At 40.8% G+C, this 24,181-nt stretch overlaps 1 protein-coding gene across 9 annotated transcripts in view; it reads right to left on the reverse strand.

The window, feature by feature from the left end:
• Positions 1-24,181, reverse strand: part of PCDH15 (protocadherin related 15) — a 678,253-nt gene that overhangs the window by 286,233 nt on the left and 367,839 nt on the right. For all 9 annotated transcript variants that reach the window (XR_007376985.1, XM_048944599.1, XM_048944600.1 and 6 more), the window contains exon 6: positions 22,689-22,807. Coding sequence is in view for 8 of the 9 variants with exons in the window: in XM_048944599.1 (XP_048800556.1) it covers positions 22,689-22,779 (91 nt within the window). In the remaining variant the exon portion in view is untranslated. The remainder of the gene's footprint in view (positions 1-22,688; positions 22,808-24,181) is intronic.

Genomic DNA, 24,181 nt, shown 5'->3' on the forward strand with positions numbered 1-24,181 from the left:
TCTTTTCCAACTTTGGTAATTCTATCATTTTATGGCTACAGCTGGCTTTGACCCAAAGGGATACAGTTTCTGTATGGTTTCTACCCAAGCGCTGGAGCATCGCCGTATCTCTTGAGAAGTCTAAATACTTGAGGCAAAATCCCACTACAAAATCATCTGTAAACTAAGAGCAGCAGCAAAGAGAGATAAAATACAACTTCCCAGCCTCCAGTAAAAATGACACGCTCACTGACTTCAACAGAAGTGCAGCAGCTAATTCATTCCATGCTGTAATTTCACCCTGCATGAGCCACACCTACAAAGGAAGACGAAAGCAGCAAAGCGCTTATCCAGATGCCTGCTCAAGTGAGACCTCCAAAGGGCAACTCTGTGGCATGATGCTTTCCTCCAGTGACTGCTTTGCTATTGGGCTGGTGAGTGACAGCATGAGTCTTGGAGGCTGCTTGTATTTATGAATATCCCGAATGCCACTGAATTGTCACTGATGATACCACAGTCCCATCATTTATCTTTTGACTTATTTATTTTTAAAAGCTGTGTGGGCAAACCTTGCTCAGAAGATAAAATGCAGAAAGCTGGTGTGGGCACACACATACTCCTATTCATTTAGCCGTAGTTTCATTTACCTCCTTCATTTGCTATCCTAAGAAGTCTATGCAAGTTCATTTGGTGAGCAAATGCTCAGCTTTTCTTCATATTCTCACACACACTGTAGGTGCATACATAAACTTTGCATACCTTTTGCTTACAGTACTTTAACACAGTAAACAGACCACTTGAAAAACTACACCTTCCATTCCATTGCTGTTTTCATCGCTAGGAGCAATCTCTGGAAAGATAAGTAATATTTGCTTATCTACCTGAAACACAGATTTTTTTTCATGCTCTTATTCTATTCACTGGTTGCTATAAAAATAACAGGATCATAACTACTATGGCCCCACAAACATTTCTTAGAATTTTCAAGAAGTTTACAAGCTGCTAACTGAACAACCCTTTGACATGCTCTTTGTGAGTGCAACGAAGCTCAATGATATAAATGTGCTAAGAGTGTTTTCACGAGTGGTCTGTTGTTTGTCACCAAGCAGCAATCAGTGCACACATCACCAAAACAAAATCCAAACCAGGGAGAAATTTTAATCCCACAGAATGAACACGCCTTTCTAAAGGGTAATCGTGACTCTGAATACCAAAAGCAGCTTAGGATTGATTGGCTCTCCACCAAACACATCAGAATTTTTAACGTTAGAATCAAACCTTTACAAAATATGCTTGAAATAAATGCTCAGCACTGAACTCTGGATTCTGAAAATCTCAGAGAAAAGGCACAGCACACCTGCAAGTTTGGTCATCATTTGCAAAGGATTTAAAGCGAGTGTGGGCAGATGAAGCAATGATTTTTTTCATGAGATAGATTGTAGTCAAAAGATTAGAGCAACAGCAAAACCTGATTCTTCAGCTACTTTAAAAGAAGTCTAACAGGACGTGTGCATATATAGCTGTGGATCATCTTCATGGTGCCAACTAAAAAGAACTGTGACCACTTGCAGTTTGGTTGCATAGATTATCATTTCATGTGATTTTAACTACTCCAGCACTAGCCAAATACCAGATACCAACGTGTTTTAGGATGTCTGTCATCCCTCCATCCCCTTCTGAAAGACAGAACTTAATAATGCCACAGCCTTCTCTAGTTTCGTGCTCACCAGCATACACTGAATACGTAAGTTTAAAACTGCAGGGTTATACAAATTTCCAATTCCAAGGGAGATAATTAAAATCAAAACCTTTCAAGATGAGTCGTATGTCGTAAATACCAGGAAGACCTTGAGGGAAACACTGATGTGAAAAACATCTTCTAAGGGAAAGAGGTGCATGGAAAGCTTACTCCCACCATCAGCTGGATGGAGACACCATCCCACAAAGATGACAGAGGCTTGAATGGCTTAGCCTAGGGAAAGGAAATCTTTCTAAAAACACACATGAGTAAATATCAAGAGAAAACACCAAAAAAGTGTTAAAGCTTAAACAAAAGAGCACTATCTGAGTACGGGCACACATGAAAAAACAAAGCACCGTACTGTGAGCGCAAAGGAGAAACAGCAGATCACAAATTTAAAAAAAAAAAAAAAAGTGGATTTCCAGCCTGAACTACTTTTTATTTTAGACTGGAAGATAAAGCAGCTCCTGGAACACCCTTTCCACAGGGAAAGCAGAAAAACCCAAGATCTTCACTTTCAAAAACTACCCTAATTTGCTTACAAGATTACACAGAAATGGTTCTTAGCATTATTACAAATTTCAGTTCTTTTCTCAAGTTCCTACAGAAATTTCCTAAAGAACTTGAGAAAAATTACTTTACAGTAATAAATGGCTTTATTCAACAGAAACAAGCACAGATAATTGCAGCAGCAAAGCTGACTTATGAAGTATTAACTTTTTTTTTTCCAGTTTTGTTTTGAAATACCTTCGATTTGACTATAATCCTCCATATAAATCTTTTGGAGATTTTCAACTCTTCCAATTCAGTCCTGCAGATTATCATACCAGAACACTGACGCTCACCCAAATAACAGCTGCTGTTTTTAATAAGACCTCTGCAGTTCCTATGCTGGGATGGTTTACTTCCATCACATGGCTCCTTTTACAAGAGATCTCTTGCCCCCGTGAAATTCTTGGGCATAATGGAGTAGTCACAGAAGTCCTACCATGCTTAATTGAACTTGCTTGAAGAAAGGCCATGTATAAACGAGCTTCTCCAGCTACAGTTGTCACAATATAATCCTATTTTATGTGTGAGCAGCAGCACTGGTAAATGTACTGGTGATGCAGCAAGGTCCCCCCAACACAAGCATCTCCCAGAAAAGGCAGTAGTCATCAGGCAAACAAAGCAAGAGGCTATAAAGCTAAGAGCCTGCATTTTTGCTCCTGTCATTAACTCCAGCTTCCTCTAGCTAGTGCTTTTGCTTTACAATTACTTGATCAAAGCCAAGGCAGACAAAGTGCCTGTCTCCTTGTGAGTCTAGTGAAAACCTATTTAATAAACTCTTCATGGAACAGTTACATGGCTAAGATCCACTTGCTTTCTGACAGCTAATTTTCATTATTTTAATTTCTAATTATTTTTAATGAGATAGCTCAGAAGAAACCCTCAATCACTGCTCTAAGGAAGATGTTCAGCCAAGGTCACACAGTGTGAGCCGACAATCTGAATAGTCCTGTATTTTGGCACTGCCTCATCATCACCTCATTCTTCTCATCCTCACCCCCTCAGTGCCACCTCCCGTCCACCCTCTGCAATACCTGGAGCATTTCTCTCCATGCCAATCACTTCACAGCCAAAGAAAGCCAGCATGGCACGGGGCTTTGCCATGGATGAGCTGCCTTTTCCTCCCTCCTACCACTCACAGCCCCTCTACCACACCTGTAACACTTCACAGATCTTTAAATTCAAGCTAAATGCAACACTTGAATTAGGTGGGAGGAGTGCCTGCCGTTGACTGTTGTGATCATTAAATCATGACTGCAAGGCATGCAATCACATTAGCTGTTGAAAAGTTCAATAATGAAAATGGCTTGCCCCATACGGCCTTACAATTTCAAGTGACTGTAACCCAAATCTGGTCTCCCACATCATTTACAAGAAGGGCTGGGTGCTCCCAGTAACACAGCAATCTTTAACATTTCATTTATGTAGTCCTGCCCCTGCGTCAAAGCCAAAATGAGCCACACTGACACCAATGGCCCTGCAGGGGAAGGAGCAGCCCAAAAGAATCTTCCCAGGGCCACAATCCAGTACAATAACTGCCAGCTCCTCCTGGGTGCTCCTGAAATTAAAACAACAACAACAAAAAATCCACTACAGTTTGCTAATCATCAGCTCTTCCTCCAGCTGTTTCAAAAATACCCAATTAGTACTCTACATTATTTTACATTTTATTCTGCATTTAATTTTGCTTTCAGATATTCAAATGTAACTAAACAGTTGCTTGTTTTTTTGTTTTGTTTTTTTTTTTTTTTTACTTTTTAATTTATTTTAACAAACATTTGTGGGCTGTAGGACGACAGGCAGCCCCCAAAAAACTGACTCAGTCCTAACAGATATGCAGCTGGATCTGAGAGACTTCAATAAAATTCCACTCCGTACTCAAGGAAGGAAATTACTTCCTTTGGAGGCAGAATAAAAGGTAGATTCTCATTCCCTAATTCATCACTGGAACCAAGATCAGATGCTAAACACCATCAGTGGTTGAAAATGGCTCTCTTCCTTCTCAGCATCCATCCATTGCTGACCTAGGATTTCTGCCAGTCATGAAATCACACCATACAATTACTGTGTTCAGGCTATAGCCACTTTCTGTAGCACTAATGAGGTTTGGAACGTTAAATTGAACAGTTAGTCAATATCAGCACGCACATTAAAGCCACGTGGAAAACACTTTGAAAGGTGATGTGTATCACACAGCAGCTTTCCTACAAACCTATGGATTCCACAAAGAGAATGGAAGCCCAGGCATAAACACAGGCTGGGCAATGTGTGGATCGAGAGCAGCCCTGAGGAGAAGGATTTCAGGGTCCTGATGGACAAAAAGCTGGATGTGAGCCAGCAGCGTGCTCCTACAGCCCAGAAGGCCAATGGTATCATGGGCTGAACCCAGACAGGGGTCTGCTCATTCAGCAGCAGATGCTCATTGGGAAAAAAGCCATGAAAGGGTCTCTCTGAACACCTCGACTTATAGAAGACTGATCCTAATAAAGAGCTACACAGAGCCATACATTTAAGCTATCCGTGTAACTAAGCAACTCAGATTCAGGGGAAAAAGTCCTGGCTTGTTTCCTGCGTTGCTGAATTCAGAACTACAGCTGTGCCATTTAGGATAAGCTTGGCATAACCTTTACATTAGTAGGCTTGTGCAGCAATTGCTCTGCATTGAAAATAGCATAAGAAGGGCTTTCACAGACTATTTTGAGTTCTTCCTGAAAGACATCTCTAATTGTTGAAACTGGGAAGGAACAACCGCAAACTTGAGCTTGATTCCAGCACGTTTGGGACTCTTCTTAGAACTGAGTTTCTGTGCTTTGATTCAGGCTGAAAATTAATGGCTCAGTTAAGCACTACTGTACAATTCATCGCTTGGATCCAACAACTCCACTCCAATTTAATCTTGCTGTTTACATCTGACTGCATCTCCTTTGGGTTTGGCTTCTAACAGAAGAAAAGGCAATGCTGATAGATAATAAAGCACAAAAAGGACAAAAACGAGTAAGAGTGCTATTCTAAGTTCTGCTCGCATAGCCTCAGACAACGTGCCTTCATTCAGAATACGCAGCCCGAACAGCTGACTTCTTCTGATGTTTTATTTCTCCATTCTTCAAACATCTTCATAGAGATATAATATCTATAAAGGGTCTGCTACGTGGAAATTGCCCTGCAAGTGCTATGTATTGCTATTTTATTTTTACTGCTATAGAAAAACGCAGTACCATCTATCTTTGGAGCTATATTCCTTCAGACTGCAACAACTTCCATTTTACAAGCAGTTTTGGAGTTGACAGAGCCTTTTAATAGTCATATTTCTGCCCCAAAACACAAAAAATGATACCGTGCCAAGAAACACCCCCAAGTGCTATTAACCAGAAGTAATTTTTAAGACCATGCAAATGTGCTGGACGACTTCAGAACAGCTGTAATATCTTCAAATGAAGTAAAATTTTAGAAGCTGACTACAGCTGCTTTTAACTCAGCTATGCACTGAGCACTAAAGATTCATACAGTTTTCAGTATTTCTGAAATTCCTTTTTCCCTATCACATGTCTAATGCATTCCCGTCTTCCTAAATGGTCTATATACGACTTTTAGATTTCAGGCTCAGCAACAAGGCCACTGCCACTGAAATCTTGTTTAGTTATCTGGCCTCTCATCTCCCTGAATGCTGTTTCCATCTTTCAGAGTACCATTCTTTTTGTACACATCAGACATGGACATCTTAATTTGGTGTCTTCCAGACTGCTTACTGGGATTAGGTGGGAGAAAGGAAGAATTAATAGAAAACCTCAAAAGGAACATTCAGAAGCAAACACCATGAAGTCTTGTGATAGACACCAAAATATTTTTTCATTTTTAAAGACCACGTAAAACTTTAAAATACTGCCATCTGAAAACACCACTGAGCCGTATTCTTACTAGAATATGATTTCAGCAACATTTTTCAGAAAGCAACACTTGATAAAATACACCAGAAAAGATGTAATGGTTGAAAATCCAAGGGGCAGGCATGGGGAGTGAGGGGGCTTCTTGCCCCAAAGGCACTTTGCTTCTTCAGATCCTCCTGCACTCACCTAGCACTGCTACCAGCAGCCAGCCAAAGCAGACCTCGACAGCTGCATCTGATAAACTGCACAGTTCAAACTGTCTCCTTCTTTCTGCACTAAATTGTGGCCAATGCAGCCCAATGCTGAGGGGACTACTACCTGGGTCCCATGGTTGTGATGCTCTATAGGGTTTTTTTGCTCATATACCAGAGCAAGCCCTACACCTTGCCTGCAGAAACAGCCCACTGCACTACTGACCTGGATGTGTTCATGTTTAAAATACAGATCCAGATGTGTCTTAACAGAATGACTCAGTAACCAGTGAGGAGCGTTTTGAAGATGTTCTCCTTTGGTCTTGAAACCAGAAAACTGTAGGTAAGTCAAACAAAAGACCTCACACCAAACTTGAGCAACAAAGAAAACCAGCCAGCCTAAAGAAGTGCTGAGACCTGGAGGCTTTTTAAGCCTATTACCAAGCAGGGGTGTAGCAGCAGAATGAAGGAGTGATCAACTGTTCTCCTACAATCTACCGCCTGTGGCTTCATCAAGTTCTCTTTGTGTGGAAAACGCTGAGACCTGTCTGATGGCAACAGCCATCTGCACCTTCCTCATCTGTGAAAACTACCAAGCAAGGAGACTTCACAGAAAAAGTCCTTTGAAGTGTCTGCTTAATCAATGATGGTCCGATGAATTCAGTAATTCAAGTCTGAGCTGCTCTCTGCCCAACACAGACCCAGCCTGAGTCCAAAAAGCCTGAACCTTAGATAATTATAAAAGCAAGGACTTGATCATTAAATAGCTATAAAATATTACTTGTTTTTCTTCTAAATCCACACTTCTGATATCTATTTTGCTGAGCAAGAAATGATGAAATCTCAATTTTATAACTCATGTCCTTCCCACATACAATGGTAATGATAACTTCTCAAGAACATGTATCTATAGCAGTGCCTGTTCCTTTTGCTAGGATATTCTTACACTTTTGTACAAAAAGAAAAAAGCTTGGTCTTGGAAAGAATTTATTTTTTTAATATATTTTAGACCTCTCTCCTGTAACACAACAGCGATGAAAGAAATATGGGATGAGACTCATGGCTGGCATGACTCCCCACCCTACAGCAGATGGTGGTCTCCAGCACCCACTGGGATCCCCAGAACACTCCAAGCACCCCAAAACATGGCTCTGCAGCAAAGGGGCCAATGCCAATATGCAAGGTCTCCAAGCTTGGAGCACCAGAAGACTTCTTCCCAAAACTTGTACACTTCAGATAGTAAGATTTCTTGTTTGTTTATTTTTTAATAAATAACAATAAAGGGACATCAGTGACAATAAAGGGATATCAGCTGTCAGAAACGTTTATCATCAAAAAACAGCTAACGTGCAAGAAGACAGAATCAGTATATTTCTGCTGTATTGGAAAAGCCATTTCATATCTCTTGCAATAAGACCCTGAGACCTCAAAATATTTCCTTTTAAATTTGTTCCTGCTTAGAAAATATTTTTTAAAGAATCATCTTATAGGACATAGGAATTACCCTCAAAATCTCCACCTTTCATTACCTCCTCAGATAAGTGAAGACACCAGAAAAAATCTTTTGCTAAAACCATGTTATTCTTCCTATGATGCCAAAGATTACCGTAGAGACAGCATAATAACAGTTAACAAATCAACTACTACAAGTGCTAATGACTATTTAAAATAAAATGCAGAAATTCAATTTTGTACTACGAAGACTGTTAAAAATTTAAGGGAAAACATGCTCAACAAGATGATCATGTTTTATGGCAGAAATTCAGACTGATCTGATATTCTTGCAAGGTCTTCTCAGCGTTTCAGCTCCTGTGAAGAAGTAGAGCTGCTAAAAGAGTGCCAGCTTCATCCCATTAGCAATTCCTCTTCCCCTCCAAATCAATACATACACCTAAGCAGATTTCAAAATGGCATTTAACCAATTAAGACAAACATCAGTAGGTCTACCTGTTAAGTCAATCCCATCTAAATGTGTATTAAGACAAGTTTTATATCACCAAGACAAGAGGGCTAGTCTTTCCTTAAACTACAAAACCGTAACAATTTGAAAACACAGAATACATGGAGGCCATCAGCAGCAGAATAGAAGTGACGCCTCCAAGTTGGACTGAGTTTCACCTTTCTAAGAGGGAATATGAAGAGACAGGAGGCTTTCAAATTCTTCCCGCAAGGTTTCATCCAAGAGACAGCACTTCAAATGATCCTGTAGATGATACTGCAATTGCACAGATATTTCTGTATGTTTCAAATACTTTCTTAGCACCCAGTAGTGCCCAAGACAACTCTCCCCATTGCATTTCAGCCCATTTATTCTTTTTATGTTATCTAACAAACTGATACTGATAAAATACTGTGACCAACACAAATGTTCTCAGCTTCTGTTCCATACCCAGGCTGTCTGTAATGGAGAGTTTGATTAATTTTGTATTAGGTAGATGCACAACTGAAAATAAATCCTGAGCCATTGGTCATGAAAGCCATTGGTCACTGAAAGAACAAGCAGTTTTCTCTTATGTCTTGTACTCACTCGCCACCAGGTTGTACCCACAAGGACTTTCAGGGCAAAAAAAAAAAAAAAAAACAAACAAAAAAAAACACAGAAAACACAAAGCTGTGTTGGACTCATTTCATTACTGTATGGGAACTGCTGAGTCACGGCCTGAACCTCTGATTGATCACCTGAGGCGAGCCATGAGTCAGGCAGAGGAGCACAGGTGAAGGCAATTCACCTGTGCTGCTGGAAGGGGTGGAGCCAGGCTCCACCCTTCCTGGACCTATTTAAGAGCTGGCTACCAAAGGGGAAGGATCTCTTCTGGAGATCACCTCTCTTGGTGTTTTATGGTGAGCCCAGCCAAAGGGTAAGCTCTTCCACTTATTCTCTTTTGTTATCGTTGTCTACTTTGCCTAACTCTCTTGATTATATTGTGATTATAACATCTTGATATCTATTGATTATACACATTACTAAGTATGACTTTTTATGTCAATTAAAATATGGCTTACCTGGTAGAGGGTAAGAATGTAGTTTGCTGTAAGACTACAATTAAGAAAACAGTTGTTCATCTGAAGCCGTTCATTCTGTTTGTCATTCCTTAGCAATGTGCTCTTAACTACTTGAATTATCAAAACAACAGGTTCAGAGATTCTACGGAACTGGGTAGGGATCATGCCTATCAGCACCTGGCTTCATTGGAGTTTTGCAGGCTGAGCAATTCAAAGTCACTAAAAATAGAGCAGCCCTCCTCTCTGAGCACCCAGAACATTAAGAACCAAGCAGAGACTCTCATCACCTGTTAATCACTACCTCTTTAGCAGAAGAGAAGGCCCACAGCATGAAAATGAAGCAAAACTGCTAAGCGCCTGAGCTGTGAAATCAGTAGCCCGTGCTGCTATACCCATTGGTGCTATTAACTAAAGAGATAAAAGTGTAGATATGAGGAGCAATTGCCTTGAGCAGCATCCCAGAGGCAAGCTTCCATGTCTTCCTGATTAGGTTCATTCAATTATGTCGTCTTAATTGCTCAAGTGCTCAAGCTCATTAAAGAAAAAATAATATTGCTTTCCTGCAGGTTGCGCATTCGAGATTAAGAAAATGGATGCTATGGGTACACCTTAGAGATACTGCCCAATAGAATGAAAGAGCAGCTACAGCCCATCGGTGGCAGCAGGATTCTCAATCTCACTGCAATCTCAGCACAAGTATTGCCCATTTTCTTCTAAATCCCCAGTCAATTTTCACCTGAAAAATCATTCTGCCTCCTCCCTCAAGAGAAACAAAATGTTGTAGTTTAAATAAAACAGTTCAATTCAACAGCACCACGAAACAGGTCTTTAGACATGCCTTTACACTATGAGTCTGTAACTAACGCAGCCCAGGAAGAGGCTCTGCTCATCCAGACATGACTCCAGAACTCTTCTGAGCAAAAACCATCTATTGTGCCAAAGTCACACTGCATGTATAGAAGCAGTCTGACTTTTGCAGAAGATACCATATTGTTATCCTGAGGAGCAAAACACAACCACTTTGCAACAAGAAACTTAAAAATAACTACCAGTGCTAACATTATCTTGGCCATGAAAACTTCCAAGAACGTATCACTGTCCTTAACAGAAAATGCAGGTACATAATTTAAATGAAAGTTCAACAGATTTTCCAAGGAAAAGCATTATTTGTGAACTTCAGGTAAGAAACTGTGTGGCATTTTAGAAGAGAAAATGTAATCAAAATCTGTCCTCTACAAGGAAACTGAAGGCCATACAACAACTCACCCTTGAGTGATTAATGTCTGCTACTGAACAAAACTTAAGGCAGTAAAAACTTACTCGTAACGGATGCAATTGTAGCATCAGTTTGTTCAGGTACAAATGACATACAAACACATATTTTTCTCCCATAAACACACAAGAAAACAGTAAAAGGTCATGGGAACAGATGGCTCACAAGATGCACCTATAGACATTAAATTAAAAACAAAAAACCCACTAACTTGAAAATCCTCTCCTGTCACACACAGAACAATCCTTATCAAATGGATTTAGTGAGGCCAGGCCACACTGTGGCTTTGCAGTACTTCCAAGAAACGTCAATTTGTTCCTCACATAGAAATTACTGTGCTGTTTTCAAATAACAAAAAAAGAAGACTCAAGCAAGCCTTTAAATGCTTCTAAGAAACTAAGCATCATAAGTAACCCTTCAGGCTTCCTCTCAAGGAATTCTCCATCTGCACTGATAAATACAACTTCTTTTTTGTATTTAGCATAGAAAGCACACTCACAGAACACTCACAGAATTCAAAGGGACCTCTGGAGTTTCCTCAATAAATAAATTGCTCCTCATGCTCAGATGGAACTTCCTGTGTTCCAGTTTGCGCCCGCTGCCCTTGTCTTGGCTGCCACTAGGCACCACCAAAAAGAGCCTGACCCCATCTTGTTTAGTATATAAGCCTTGATAAGACCTCAGTCTTTTTCTCTCCAGGCTGAACAGCCTCAGATCTCTCAGCCTTTCCTCAAAAGGGAGATGCTTCAGACCACCCCATCATCTTTGCTGCCCTATGTAGGACTTTCTCAAGAAGATCCTAGTCCTTTTTGTACTAAAGAGTACAGAATGAGACACAGCTCTCCAGGTGTGGCCTCACCAGGGCAGAGCAGAGGGGAAGATCAGCTCTCTTGATCTGCTGGCCACATTCTTTTTAATGCACTCCAGGATACCATTCTTGGCCACAAGGGCACACAGCTGGATCACAGATAACCTGCTGTCCACCAGGACACTCAGATCATGCTCTGCCGAGCTTCTCTAGAAAGTCAGCCCCTAACCTGTACTGATGCAGGCAGTTGTTCCTCTCCAGGTGCAGGACTCTGTACTTGTTCTTGTTGAATCTCATCAGATTCTTCTCTGCTCGACACTCCAGTCTGTCCAGGTCCTTCTTGAACAGCTGTGCTGCCATACAAATTTGTACCATGAGCCAACTTAGCCAGTGCCTCCTCGAATGCTCAATCCCTCCACCTACATCAGTGATGGAGATGTTGAAGAGTACCAGTCCCAAGACAGACCCCTGGGCGACACCACTTGTCACTGGCCTTTGACTAGACTTTGCGCCATACAACACAATCCTCTGGCTGCAAACATCCAGCCAATTCTTTATCCACTGAACAGTCCACCATTCAAACCCATATCAGTCCAATTTAGAGACAAGGATGTGGTGGGAGACTACGTCAAAGGTTTCAAGGTAGACAACATCAACTGCCCTTCCTCTGTCCACCAATACCGTCACTCCATCATAGAAAGCCACCACGTTTGTCTTTCTCCGTTTTTAAAAATGGGAGTGATGTTTCCCTTTTTCTGCCACCAGGGACTTCACCTGACAATCCTGACTGCTCAAAGATAATGGAGAGCAACTTGGCACCCAATCAGCCAGCTCCTTCAGAATTCCAGGACATGTCGTCCGGCCCCACAGACTTGTACACATTCAGCATCATGTGAGGTGGCCTCAGACTTAGTTTGGTCTTACAGTGAGAGAGATCTTGCTCTCTGAGACCTGACCTAGAAGTTCAGGGACACAAAAGACATTAGAAGCCTAACTGCCAGTAAAGACTGAAAACAAAAAACTCACTGAGAACCTCGGCCTTATCCATGTCTGTTATAGCCAGTTCTCCTTTCTTATTTATCAGAGAGGGTACACTCGCCCTCACCTGCCTCTTCTGATTAACGTAGTTGTAGAATCCCTTCTTATTTTTCACATCCCTCAACAAGTGCAGTTCTGTACACACTTTGTCTTTCCTGATCCCATCTTTGCGTGTCTGGACTGCTTCCCTTTATTATTCCTAGACCACGTGTACCTACTTCTACTGCATATACATGACCTTCTTATCCCTCAGTTTGACCAAGTTTTTAGTCATTGATCAGCCATACTGGTTTCCTGACTCCTCTGTTTTATTTCTTATGCAGGGGGAAAAGAGAGCTCTTGTGCTTTCAGGAAGATATCCTAAAGAGCTGCTAACTCTGGTCCACTCCTATGTCCCTAAGGACAGTCTCTCAGAGGATCTCATCCAACGCAATTCCTTAAACTGCCTTGAGTTTGCTCTCCTCAAGTTCAAAGTCCTGACTCCAGTCTTTGCCAGGTCTGTGTTTTGAAGGTCATGAACTCGATCAGGACACAGTCACTGCAGCCCACAGTACCTCCAATCTCAACCTCTTTACTATAGTCTCCTCTGCACTGGTGAGCAACAGGTCCAGCAACACTTCATCTCTGCTCAGTTCCTCCCATACCCAGACCAGAAAGTTATCATCAATCGACTCCAAGAGTCTCCTGGATTGGTTTCAGCTCACAGTTTTGTTTTCCCAGCAGGTATCTAGGAGCCCTTTCTTCTTCTTAAGAACAAGGTGCAGCAACACACCTCTCCTCATTGGCTCCTCTATTACCTCTGTCAAAAAAGTTATCTTCAACTCTCTGCAGGAATTTCCAGGACTGTGCTTGCTTGACCCTGTTGCTCCTTCGGCAAATATCAGGGTGCTTGAAGTCTTCCACGAGAAGCAAGGCCTGAAATCAAGAGGCTACTAAATACTTTATAAGAACTTGAATTTTTTATAAATGTAGTAAAGAAGAGTATCCAAATATTTTCTTCCAGTGAATTTTGCAATGTAAAATAGAAAGGAAAACTTGGAAGGAATGACAAAAAAAGGTGCTGAAGAAAGGAAAACAGAGCTGAAACTACACATCTGAAAATCCGCACATGGAACAAACCTGTTTAAATATTCTGTCTCAAAAATCCACTTAGCATCTTTGAGTGGGATTCTGAAGAATAACTTAGGACTCATTTCTGCACCATTTAAGGCTTTCCAGGCCTCAGTGTAGTCAGTGCTTTAATATGTGCTACACCAGAGAATGATCCTCAGTGCAGTCAGTGCTTTAATATATGCTACACCAGAGAATGATTATTTATTAAAAACAACAACAACAACTCAGTAAAACACTCTCTTTTTTCTCTTTCAAATAACCAAAACTGCCTCCTTCAGTTTTCACATAAAGGTTTATTTGGCCACACAAAACATTTCTAATCTTTCAACAGCAATTCCCCAGAAGAGCAGAGAGGGAAACCCAGTGACCATACCCATGCATACAGGCTGATGTTCTCAATGCAGAAGTCCTTCTAAGTCCATTCTGTTTGCTCTGTTGGTAATTTCATGTTACATATGTGAAGTCTTACCTATTGGGAAAGTATTTACTCACCAGGCACTACAGGACACACAACTAGAAACTGCAGTCTCTCCAAAACCAGCAGTAATATTAACAGAAAAAGTAGTTACTCCTTCATGTTGTTATCCCACCCCCAGCAAAGAACTACTGATATTTATTCTTTAGTAATTAAAATGAGAATTTATTGCTGCTGTAACTGGAAGTGTCCTTGCAATATCACACTGCTCAATCAGCTGGCTTTGCCACATAGTAAAACATCCCCCTTATTGATGCAGTTAGAAGCAATTTTCCTGACACATGAGTTAACTGAACTGAAGCAGAACTGCTTCCCTGCTGATCCATATCATAAGATCCTAATTCATATAGGGTGATGTATTGGCCAAGAAACAAACACAGAACCACGAAGTCAGAAGGTAACAGACCTTACCCTAGCTCTGGCCTTCAGTTCAGTGTAGCACAAAGCAGGTGAGCTGTTTGACCAGCCATACTGGCTCCGGGGGAGGATTCTCAATGACAACAGTAAGCACTTCAGAAAAGCTGCAAATCCACTCCCTGCCCTGAAACTCTCACAGTGAACGCTCTGATATAGCAGCCTTCATTTCAGAGGAAAGCAGAACAAATGCATGTGATCTCTGCCCCCAAGCAATCCGGACAGCAAACACAATAGTCATCGTCAATTACACTTTTTAATTACAATGGGCACCATCTCAAGGAAGCAAACTAAGCAACACTGGTCTCTGATAATCTCTGCACAGTAGCTGTTCTAGATTAACTACTGGATTTCTAAAAATACCAGGTGTTGGTGGTTTATTTAACTTTCATTTTCAAGTAGTTGTTATCAAGACACGTAACGATAAGCAGTTAAACAGTCTTATTCATTGTGAAATTAGCTACAAACATTTTTCCACTCCATCGGAAGCATGGTATCCCAACAGGGATAGGTAATGTTTTACCCAGATCGGGTGTTTAAAGTGCTTCAAAGCCAGACCCGTAATTTGTAATGCACGTAACTCGTGCTCTAAAGGACATGGGTATCACTATGAGTTGGTTCTGGCTTAATTTTATTATTCTCTGATTTTCATAAGGTTATTGTCAAGCAGAATTCCCTGTGCCTTGTTTAAAGCAAATGCTTCTCATCAAAAAGGGATTAAATTGAGACAGGGAAGTGGCGGCATGCGCAGTTTGTCAGCTAGTGACAGTCTCACATTAGCATTCAGAAAGTAATTCTTCTTGTTGGTGTAAGTAAGAAGAAAGAAAATGAGATGGGAGGTTGGAAAGTAGTTGTATGGGGGAGGAACAGTGACACCTATGAGCAAAAGGAGCACACAGTGTGCTTAGCTGAAGGGTTGGAACTCTACAGATAAAAGACTTTCATGCACAAAAATGGGTTTTTAGAGAGAACTGAACATACAAGAGAATGCTCACCGGAGTGTCTAATGTGACTGTGGCAGCTAAATCAAGCCTAGGGAGAAAGATGGCAGCAGGACTATAGCAAGTCCTGAAGATGGCTGCCTTAAGTGTCTTTAGAACAGAGATGCCAAGAATTCTGTTAATTCGTACTTCGCATTTTAATGCATATGTTTACAAAGAGGTTTTGAATATTCATGACTGAAAAGCTTTACTATTGAATAAACACAGTAAGAGCATTTACAATATAATCCCTACCCAGCAACACAAGAGTCCTACCTCATCCTTCTAAACCAGAGTGAAATCTCCCACACCTGAGAAAGCTCTGTCTCATTCACTCTACCTTGTTTGGGTAAAAGGAATTAGTTTCAGTGGAATTGCTAAATCTCTTCTGTGAAATCTGTACACAGGATGGAGATCACAGAAATCACAGTATTCTCAAAAACAAGCTTATCCTCAGTCTGATTCTGTTTATGTAATGAAACACCAATCCATCCAATATATTTGCACAGACACATATCTTCCTCTCAAAGATGCTTTCAAATATGACCAATAAAGCACAAGAAGAACCAGTGGAAGAGACAGCTCAGCTCAACATGCATGCTCTATGGCCATAAACCAACACACCACAAATGGGCACAACTGTTCCTGTTTTTAAGAGCTCAGCTCACTGTCACTGGAGTTACCCTCCTTCCAGAGGGAAGTGCTGGCTCAGTAATTGTGTTCAGGTCAGTTAAGTCACAGGATACCTGAAGTGCTTCCAGTTACGCATCCTGGGTACTACAATCAGAATCTGGCATGCAGCACCTTGTGGGTGAAAGAATAAGGCTTGAGCAAAGAGAGCAAGGCAGGTCAGCACCTAGACAAGGTTCCTTCCAAGCTAGACCCCATCACATCGGTGTTCCACATTAGGATCTGGGCTTTGTCTTTTCCTGACTATAAGCTTCTTGCCTCATCCATCACAGGGAGCACACAGGGGCTTTACTATCAGGAGACAAAGAAATGAAACATGTAAGCAGTAAGGAAGATGAAGCTTGCTTCTCAAACCTTTACTTCACATCTTTAACCTGCCTCTTGCCAAAGAGAAGTAGGTCTCCTGCAGACCCAAAGTGTAGCTCGTGGCATGTCAGATTTCCTATCAGTGACACTCTGAAAAACTAAGCTCTCCAAAGGAACTTGTAGCTGAGCTCCAGACATCAACAGCAGCTCCTTTCCCTTTATGACCGCTGCAGAAACAAGCGACCGAGCTCCCAATCAAAAGCACTGAGCTTTCACAAAGCAAACAAATGGCTTCTGTTCCAACAAAGAGCAGACATTTTCACAGGCAGCCTGTAGGCAAGCACCTGTTTGCATCTTTCTCTTCTACTGTACATGTACAGTACAGGGCACAGGAAATGATAAGTGGGCTACTTGTATTCAAATATGCATTTTCCTGAATTAATTTCCTGCCTGACAGTCATACATTGAGATCTGAAACCATTTCATTTTTAAAGCAACCTCTTAAAGTGATTTGTGAGGCCATGTAGTTACTCAATTTTTGTAGCATAAAACTGTGCTAGACTGAATTAAAGACAGAAACTAATAGATGGGTGCCATGCAGAAGTAAAACGGCTCAAAGAACTTATGCCTGCACAATCCTGGTGACAAAGTACATTGCAGTTGTGCTTTTCACAGGAAAATCCTTACTTAAAATGCAGTCTCCCATCCTGGATAACGACGAAGACTATTTAATTGAGTAAGGTCATTCTTTATATAGCCTCATAGAACAAGCGTTCAGTCCTTATGAAGTGAAAAACATATTTGGGTTCCTTTTGATTAGGTTAATTCTGAGGAGACTCAGTATTATTTCATTTCAGATGCCAGCGATACTTATTAATGCACAAGTTCTCAATCAGCTCTGCATCTTGTAAATGCTGAAGTTCATAGGAGATGCATTCCTTCCTGCCTTGCCCAAGTGCTTTGAGAAGTCCGATCTTCAGCATGAGAACTGAGAGATGTATTCTTACATTCTGCCCAACGTGGCAGATGCTGTCAAGCCCTTCTTGTTTTGCCACAGAGATTCAATGCTGTAGATCCAGTGTTACGGAGCTACAGGGTGAGACAGCTGAACTTCACTTGCTGTGATTCTGCTAATCCATGCAATTAAATGAATAACTGCATGAATCAATTTGAATTTCTTACCTGTTTTGAAATATTACTGAGAAAATCTGCATCTCTAATCTGTATCCTAAATCTCAGAATTATTTAAATATTTGTAGAATAGATTGCTACAACTGATTATATTTCTGCCGACCCTAAGAGTTTAATCAAAAGAGTAATTAAGTCATTACTTCTACCAGCATCTCAGTGTGCAGACACACTGCAGAAAAGCCTCCATCTGTTTTGGCAAGTGCTCCAGCACTTCTGTCTGTGGCAATCATTTCACCTGCTAAGAGCAAACAGTTTCTGAGCAGTTCCCACTGAAGTCAGTTATTTCCTCGATTTCTCTCAGGAAAGCCTATACTTCTACACACAGGGAAAAGTTGATAGAGCCCTTCAAGGGTCTTCATTAGCTTAAGAAAAAAAAGCAGCATGTATTATCTTAACCAAAATGAGAATATTTTCCCTCTGTCTATGTGGTAAGTTAGACTGCAACAGAAAATAACAATACACGCCTTCAGGTTGCCCAAGAATGACATCTCCATACTGAAGAGGCATCCCTGCTAGTGTTTCTCATACTCCAAGAAAAGCTCCAGCAAGCAGATCAGAATTCATCACAACCCACTGAGTCATTAGTGACACATTTGCCAAGGAGCAGCTGTCAATGGCATGTCTCCTGTTCAGAGAGCTACAGCAGTCAAAAGTAAGGAATTAAAAAAATGTAACCAGTGGCTTATTAGAGCACAAGAGTATACTGCTTTTGTGTCAAGTCAAAATCCACCCATACTACTGAAAAATGTTCTAAAAAAAAGAGTAGATCCTTACACTTAAATATGTATTAAGATACAAGTACTGGTTCAGCACCAAACACAAGGGTACAAAAGACCCCAACCAACAACTATCATCAGAAGTCTTTCAGATGCCATTGTATTGAACAGACCACAGAGGTTTCACAATTCCATTAAACACTTCCATAAACATAATTAATGATCTCATTACAGCTGATTCCTTTTGTTTATTTATTGTTAAGGTTTGCTTTTGTGGCTTTCATGTTCTTTTGTTTTCAAAAAGTAGTCAGATTTGCTTTCACCTTCCTTTCAGCTTCTAAGAGCAAGGGGTAAGATACCAGGACCCCCAGTTCACAGCTGTCCCCTCCATGACAGGGGAGACATATAGACTTAAAAGTAAATCTGCTATTTGTCAAATGTCCATTTTTCCTCTATTGGTTTGTGGCGTCAGTGCATGTACAGACAGCATTTCCATGCAGCAGCCCTCTCTACTGACCAAAAGATTGCTGCTAATATGTGCTTATCAAATATACTATGACTATTTCATTGGCTCTCCCACATTAGATGTCATTTTGTCCAACTTCCTCTCTGCTTCCTTCTGTCACACAGCAACAAAATGGAACGGAATACTGGTGGGAAGGTTCAGCCTCTACACCAACATCCACCTCTGATATTGTGGGCCAACATAATAAAACAGGAGGCATTGCTTTTGAAGTATTTCCATTGGCCTCATTTCACACATTACAAGGCCCTGTCTGACAATTTTACTTTAAAGGTAATGGATGACTGAAGAAAACAAAAGTATAACTATTTGCAGCCTTTTCTGCTGCTTGGAAAAGAACAAACTAGAGGCAGCAGAAATACCAAACAGCTTTCTTTACATGGACAAGTATTAAGCTGTAAGAGACGGATGAGTATGAGGAGCCTGAGTAGCACCCAAGAACTGAGCAGGGCGAGCAGGCAGGCAGCCTTTGCTCCGATGGTTGCTCAGTCCTGGAAGGTGATCCCAACCCTACAAGCACATGACACCACATGACTGATGTTTCAGGTCTATGAAAACTCAGAGCAAGACAGGCCAGGCAGAACTGTTACTAGGACAAATGGAAGCAAAACAAGGTACAAATCTGAGATTGTCCTAAACATTTCAGACAAATATCTTGTTATCAAAGACCTCTGTAACAGACAAACATAGGGCTGCAAATCACAACTGGAGGAGAGAGCACTGAGTTACATTACATCATAACCGCCAGATACCACAGATGCACAAAATACATGTTAGTAGGTGAAGGGCACAGACACCATCAACCACAGAGTAAGTGCAGGCGGAAGGAAACACAGCAGCACCTCCGGGAACAGGAGGGGAAGCAGCACCCAGCCTGCAAGGGCAGCCTCAGAAATGCCCTCATTCTAGCCCTCAGTCTAGCAAGCACCAACCAAAAGGGGGAACTGCTGTTCTCTAATGTTCATTCAGCTGACAAGTAGAAACCAGTGATGTAAGCATGTCATCTGAACTGAAAGACTATGCAGGTGAATAAAGTCAAGGCAGAAATGAGACAAATGCACTGAGCCAAATGAACAAATGAGATTTTGGGACAGTTTTCTTGACAGTACAGGAAGCAAGATGCCTCAGCTATTTCCAAGACAGTCAGTGATGAAGTTTTTGAGGTCTCTTAGTAACACCATCAATTGCTGTGGCTGCAGAAGGATGTGACAACTCAGGAGGTCAAGCAAAAGCATTTGAAATAGCAGACGTACTGGCTAATGGTACTAGATGCAGGAATACAGACATGCAAATAACCAAATATGCACAGCTACAGCCACAAAAAAAGATCAGTTGCATGCTAGATGCAAAGAAACACCTTATAATTTATGTCATAATTCATTTGTATTCTTGATTGTTGCACTGTGAAAATAATTATGCTATTTTTAAATTTTAATTACTAGAAGAGAGCATCTGTTATTTTTGCTACAAGTTAGATTACAAAACTTTATTACAGCAAATGAAAGCAACTCTACCAGTCCCAAGTCATGCCGAAGTACTTGTCTGCAATGACATAAGCATGGAACACGGCTCCTATTTTGCTTCTGGAGATACAATGGAAAGTACATTTTTACATTCCTTGTCTCATTAGATAGGTGAAAGTTGTTGAGTAACTAATATCCCACCCGGACTGTAATTAATTACCATGCTTTTTTTCACTCCATTAGAGCATACCGACGTTCATACAAAGTACATCAAAGATAAAAGAAGCGCTTTTAGCTAAATTCACACTTCCCTGAGCACAGGAACAAAAATAAATCCATTCCTGAGTTGGCATCAGGAGTGGTTCAGCTGCACATTCCTCAAGAAAAGGCATTTCTGAACTTCTCCCCCAGTAAGTTAACAATACTCTTGGCTTTATGAATCAAATGTACATTCACTGAACATCAGGGCGCCCACTGTATAACAAGAAAACCTCCTCGGTAAACACAAACCTGAGTTCTGAGTTAAACAAAATGAATCAAGCCAAAACATTTAAAAAACAACCCAGGAGGAATATCGTTAGGTGGTCACACTAGCAGGAATCACTGTAAGTCTGTCTGAAGCACTGGCTTAAACAGAAAATGCAATTTCAAGAATCTAGGTTAAAACACTAAAAGGAAGCCTGCAAAACCCTGATAGGACTGAATACAGCCTTCAAAGTGGTGGATAGCTGGAGAAGATAGACTATTATCTGTAAGACATCCAAAAGATTTAGACATGACTTAAAGATATTCTGTATTTGAGTCTTCTCCATTTTCTGGTGACAGGAGTAAAAGTTTTACCAGCATGTGTTCATGGAATTACTGCAAACACGGAACACCAGAAGCAGGTAAGTCAAAATACTGAAAGGCGATTTAAGAAACGAAAACAAACAAAAAGCCATATTCGTTGAATTTCTGCTGCCATTACTATCTGTCTATGACACCGTTTTCATTACTCCTGAACAGAACCAGGAAGCTGCAGGGCTTTTCTCCTGCCCTGCAATGCCATCAGGCAGCACAGCCACGTGAACAACAGATGACTAACTGCTAGGTACAGGCTTGGCAGCTGTTCTAAGTAAGGAAGTCACTAAGCATTTTCAAGCACGTAATCATTAATGAACAACAGCTTGACATATAGACATGGACAAATATCTTTCTCTTCCTCTAAAGAAGCCTTAATAAAAAGGTAAGAAGATGGAAGTTTGTCAGACAACAAGGAGAAAATAACAAGGACTGACACCTGGGGAATCTGTTTTCCTATTTTGAAATGTCCTACTGGCTAATACCATAATTTCTGGGGCATCTTTGCCACATGGTTTGCATGCATCAGCATCATTCATGAATCATTAGGAATTAGTGCTCAAGTGAAATTCACAGCCAACCTTATTTTCATCCGAGACATCCTTTTAGATGCCTATTATCACATTACCTACTCAGCTACAAAGAACACTGCAGTGGGCAGTATAGCTTTGTATTTTCAGCCTGCCCTGACAATCTTTTCCTTTAGCCAGAAGGGATACAGCACCCTGCCATCCCATCATTCTGCTTTCCTCCCCATTGCTCTCCAGCACCTGCTCCTGTCACACTACTGAACAGGCTGGGGGACATCCCGGTGCCACGCAGCCTCTCCTCCCTCGGTTCTATGGTTTTGCTGCACAAAGAGCACTTGGCAACCATTGCTGAGATTAACGTAAAGCCCAACGGCTCACTATAATACATTATGAGCAAACAAGCTAAATGTATCCAAGCAGAGGTCAAGCATCTAAAACATGAAGCAGCTCATACACTTCAGCATCAAGAATAAGAGCTGTAATGACAGTACATAAAAATGGCCAAGATGAAGTTAGTTTTCTCGTGTCATCACAATCAAGTACAATATGGGGTTGGTCTGGGGGATAGAACAGAATGAAAAACAGATGTGGACAATGATTAGTACTACTAGCAAGAAAAAGTACTACTTAACACAAAAAAAAATGAACAAGTCATAGACGCAGAATTACTCTACTTTGTAACAGTATATTCCTGTCTATCAGAAGAGTTTTCTGAAACAAAATCCAGCTGTAAGAATGTGTCTAGTATTGACCAACAGCAACTAACTATTCACTTAATCTTACCTGATGAATCAACCCCTCTGTTAAGAAAAAGACCAAGAAGATTCAAATGCCAACATATCCAACCATTCCTTTATTGCAAAGCCTCTTTACTATCAAGTATTACACCCGTTTGTTCATGTAATGATACCAGGAGTACCAAACAAATCACAGAATCATCCCATCCTTCCCACGGCTACATTCCCACAGCAGAAGCCTTACCTTCATCATTTAGGGCCAAGGAACTTGCTAAGATAATAGCCACGGCAATCCCTACAGCTAACCACTTCCAGAGACAAAACCGCTGTAGCATTTTTTGTCAAACTTCACTCAAGCCAGATCTGGAAAAGAAAGATTTGATACACAATTAGTCAACCAGCTTACATAAAGGTGGCTATAAACTATTCCATTGCTAAGACATAGACAGCATACACAGCGTATAATAGTGCAACACTGCTTCTGTTAAACAAAGTTCATCTCATTCATACACACAAGTGTACATCAGATAACCATGCATCCAAAGCAATAATCTTGAGTTTGCTTTACTAAGTCCAAATTTCCATAAATCAAAACCTTTATTTTATTCTTCCCGCTTCTGTCTTGTGCTTTGCAGCACTGAGGGGAAGTGATGCTATTGGAGGGGTTCTGCTTATTACAGCTGATGCTCAATCGCCCGAGTGAGCCACGACTCAACATTCAAACACACTTCCCAGCAGAACCTCTCCCAAGGAAAACATCACTGAACCCAGTTCATGAGCTTCTCTAATCGTGCTTTAAGTTTGAGGCCAGCAAAGGAGGAAAAACAAGAAGAAAACACCAAATTCCACATGTATAAGAAAAAAAAAACAGAGAAATGCACTGGCCAAGACAGGTCTGGATGAATCCCAGAGTGTATTTAGAGTGATTAACATTCAGAAGTTATTTAAAACTTCATTTTATTGCTCCATTAAAGAGAATTAACATATTTCTGTAGCCTAGAACTGAATTATTTAAAAATATTCCTTCACATTAAAAAACATTGTGACAAATACAATGAACTTCCTAGCAACAGAAGCATGAAATGGGGAGGGAGTTATAGCATCATAAGAACAAGCTATTGTATAAAAAGGGTTTAAGTGCTTTCAATTTTCCCAAGCAAAACACTTGACTCAGACTTCATTGCCAGTTTCTGCTTATAGCTTCCTACCGTGGTTACAGAACTGCTGCATTTCATTCCAAGTCAAACAAACAGACTATTCCCCCACTTACAGCTTTGGAGTTAACACAGCCTGATCCACCTCGGTGATATGTTACTGAAGTTGTGCTATCATTCCTTCCCACAAACTGAGCTTACAGAATAACACACAAATGTGCAGCCGTGGTCTCATTTGCACCACAAAATACTCCTTCTGGATGGTGCTCAGCATTGCACATGCCAAAAGGAAGCAGAGTTTCCACTAACAAGTTAGTTCCATTAAGTACTGAAAAAAAATTACAATTTCTCTAAGATCTGAATAGTCAATACTCTGACAACATTTTGGTTAATGCGAAGGACACTACTATGATAGAAACATGTTCCAATCCAAAAAATAAAACAACTCAAAAAGATTCAAGCAAGAACGTGTCAGTGTTCTGGAGGAAAAAACTAGATTTATGAAAAAGGAAAGGAAGCAAGCCGTGATGTTTAACTAACTCAATTCAGACAGCCATATTACTGGAATATTTTAGCCTCCCGG

The sequence above is a fragment of the Lagopus muta genome, chromosome 5, assembly GCF_023343835.1.
Source record: "Lagopus muta isolate bLagMut1 chromosome 5, bLagMut1 primary, whole genome shotgun sequence".
Classification (NCBI taxonomy): Eukaryota; Metazoa; Chordata; class Aves; order Galliformes; family Phasianidae; genus Lagopus; species Lagopus muta.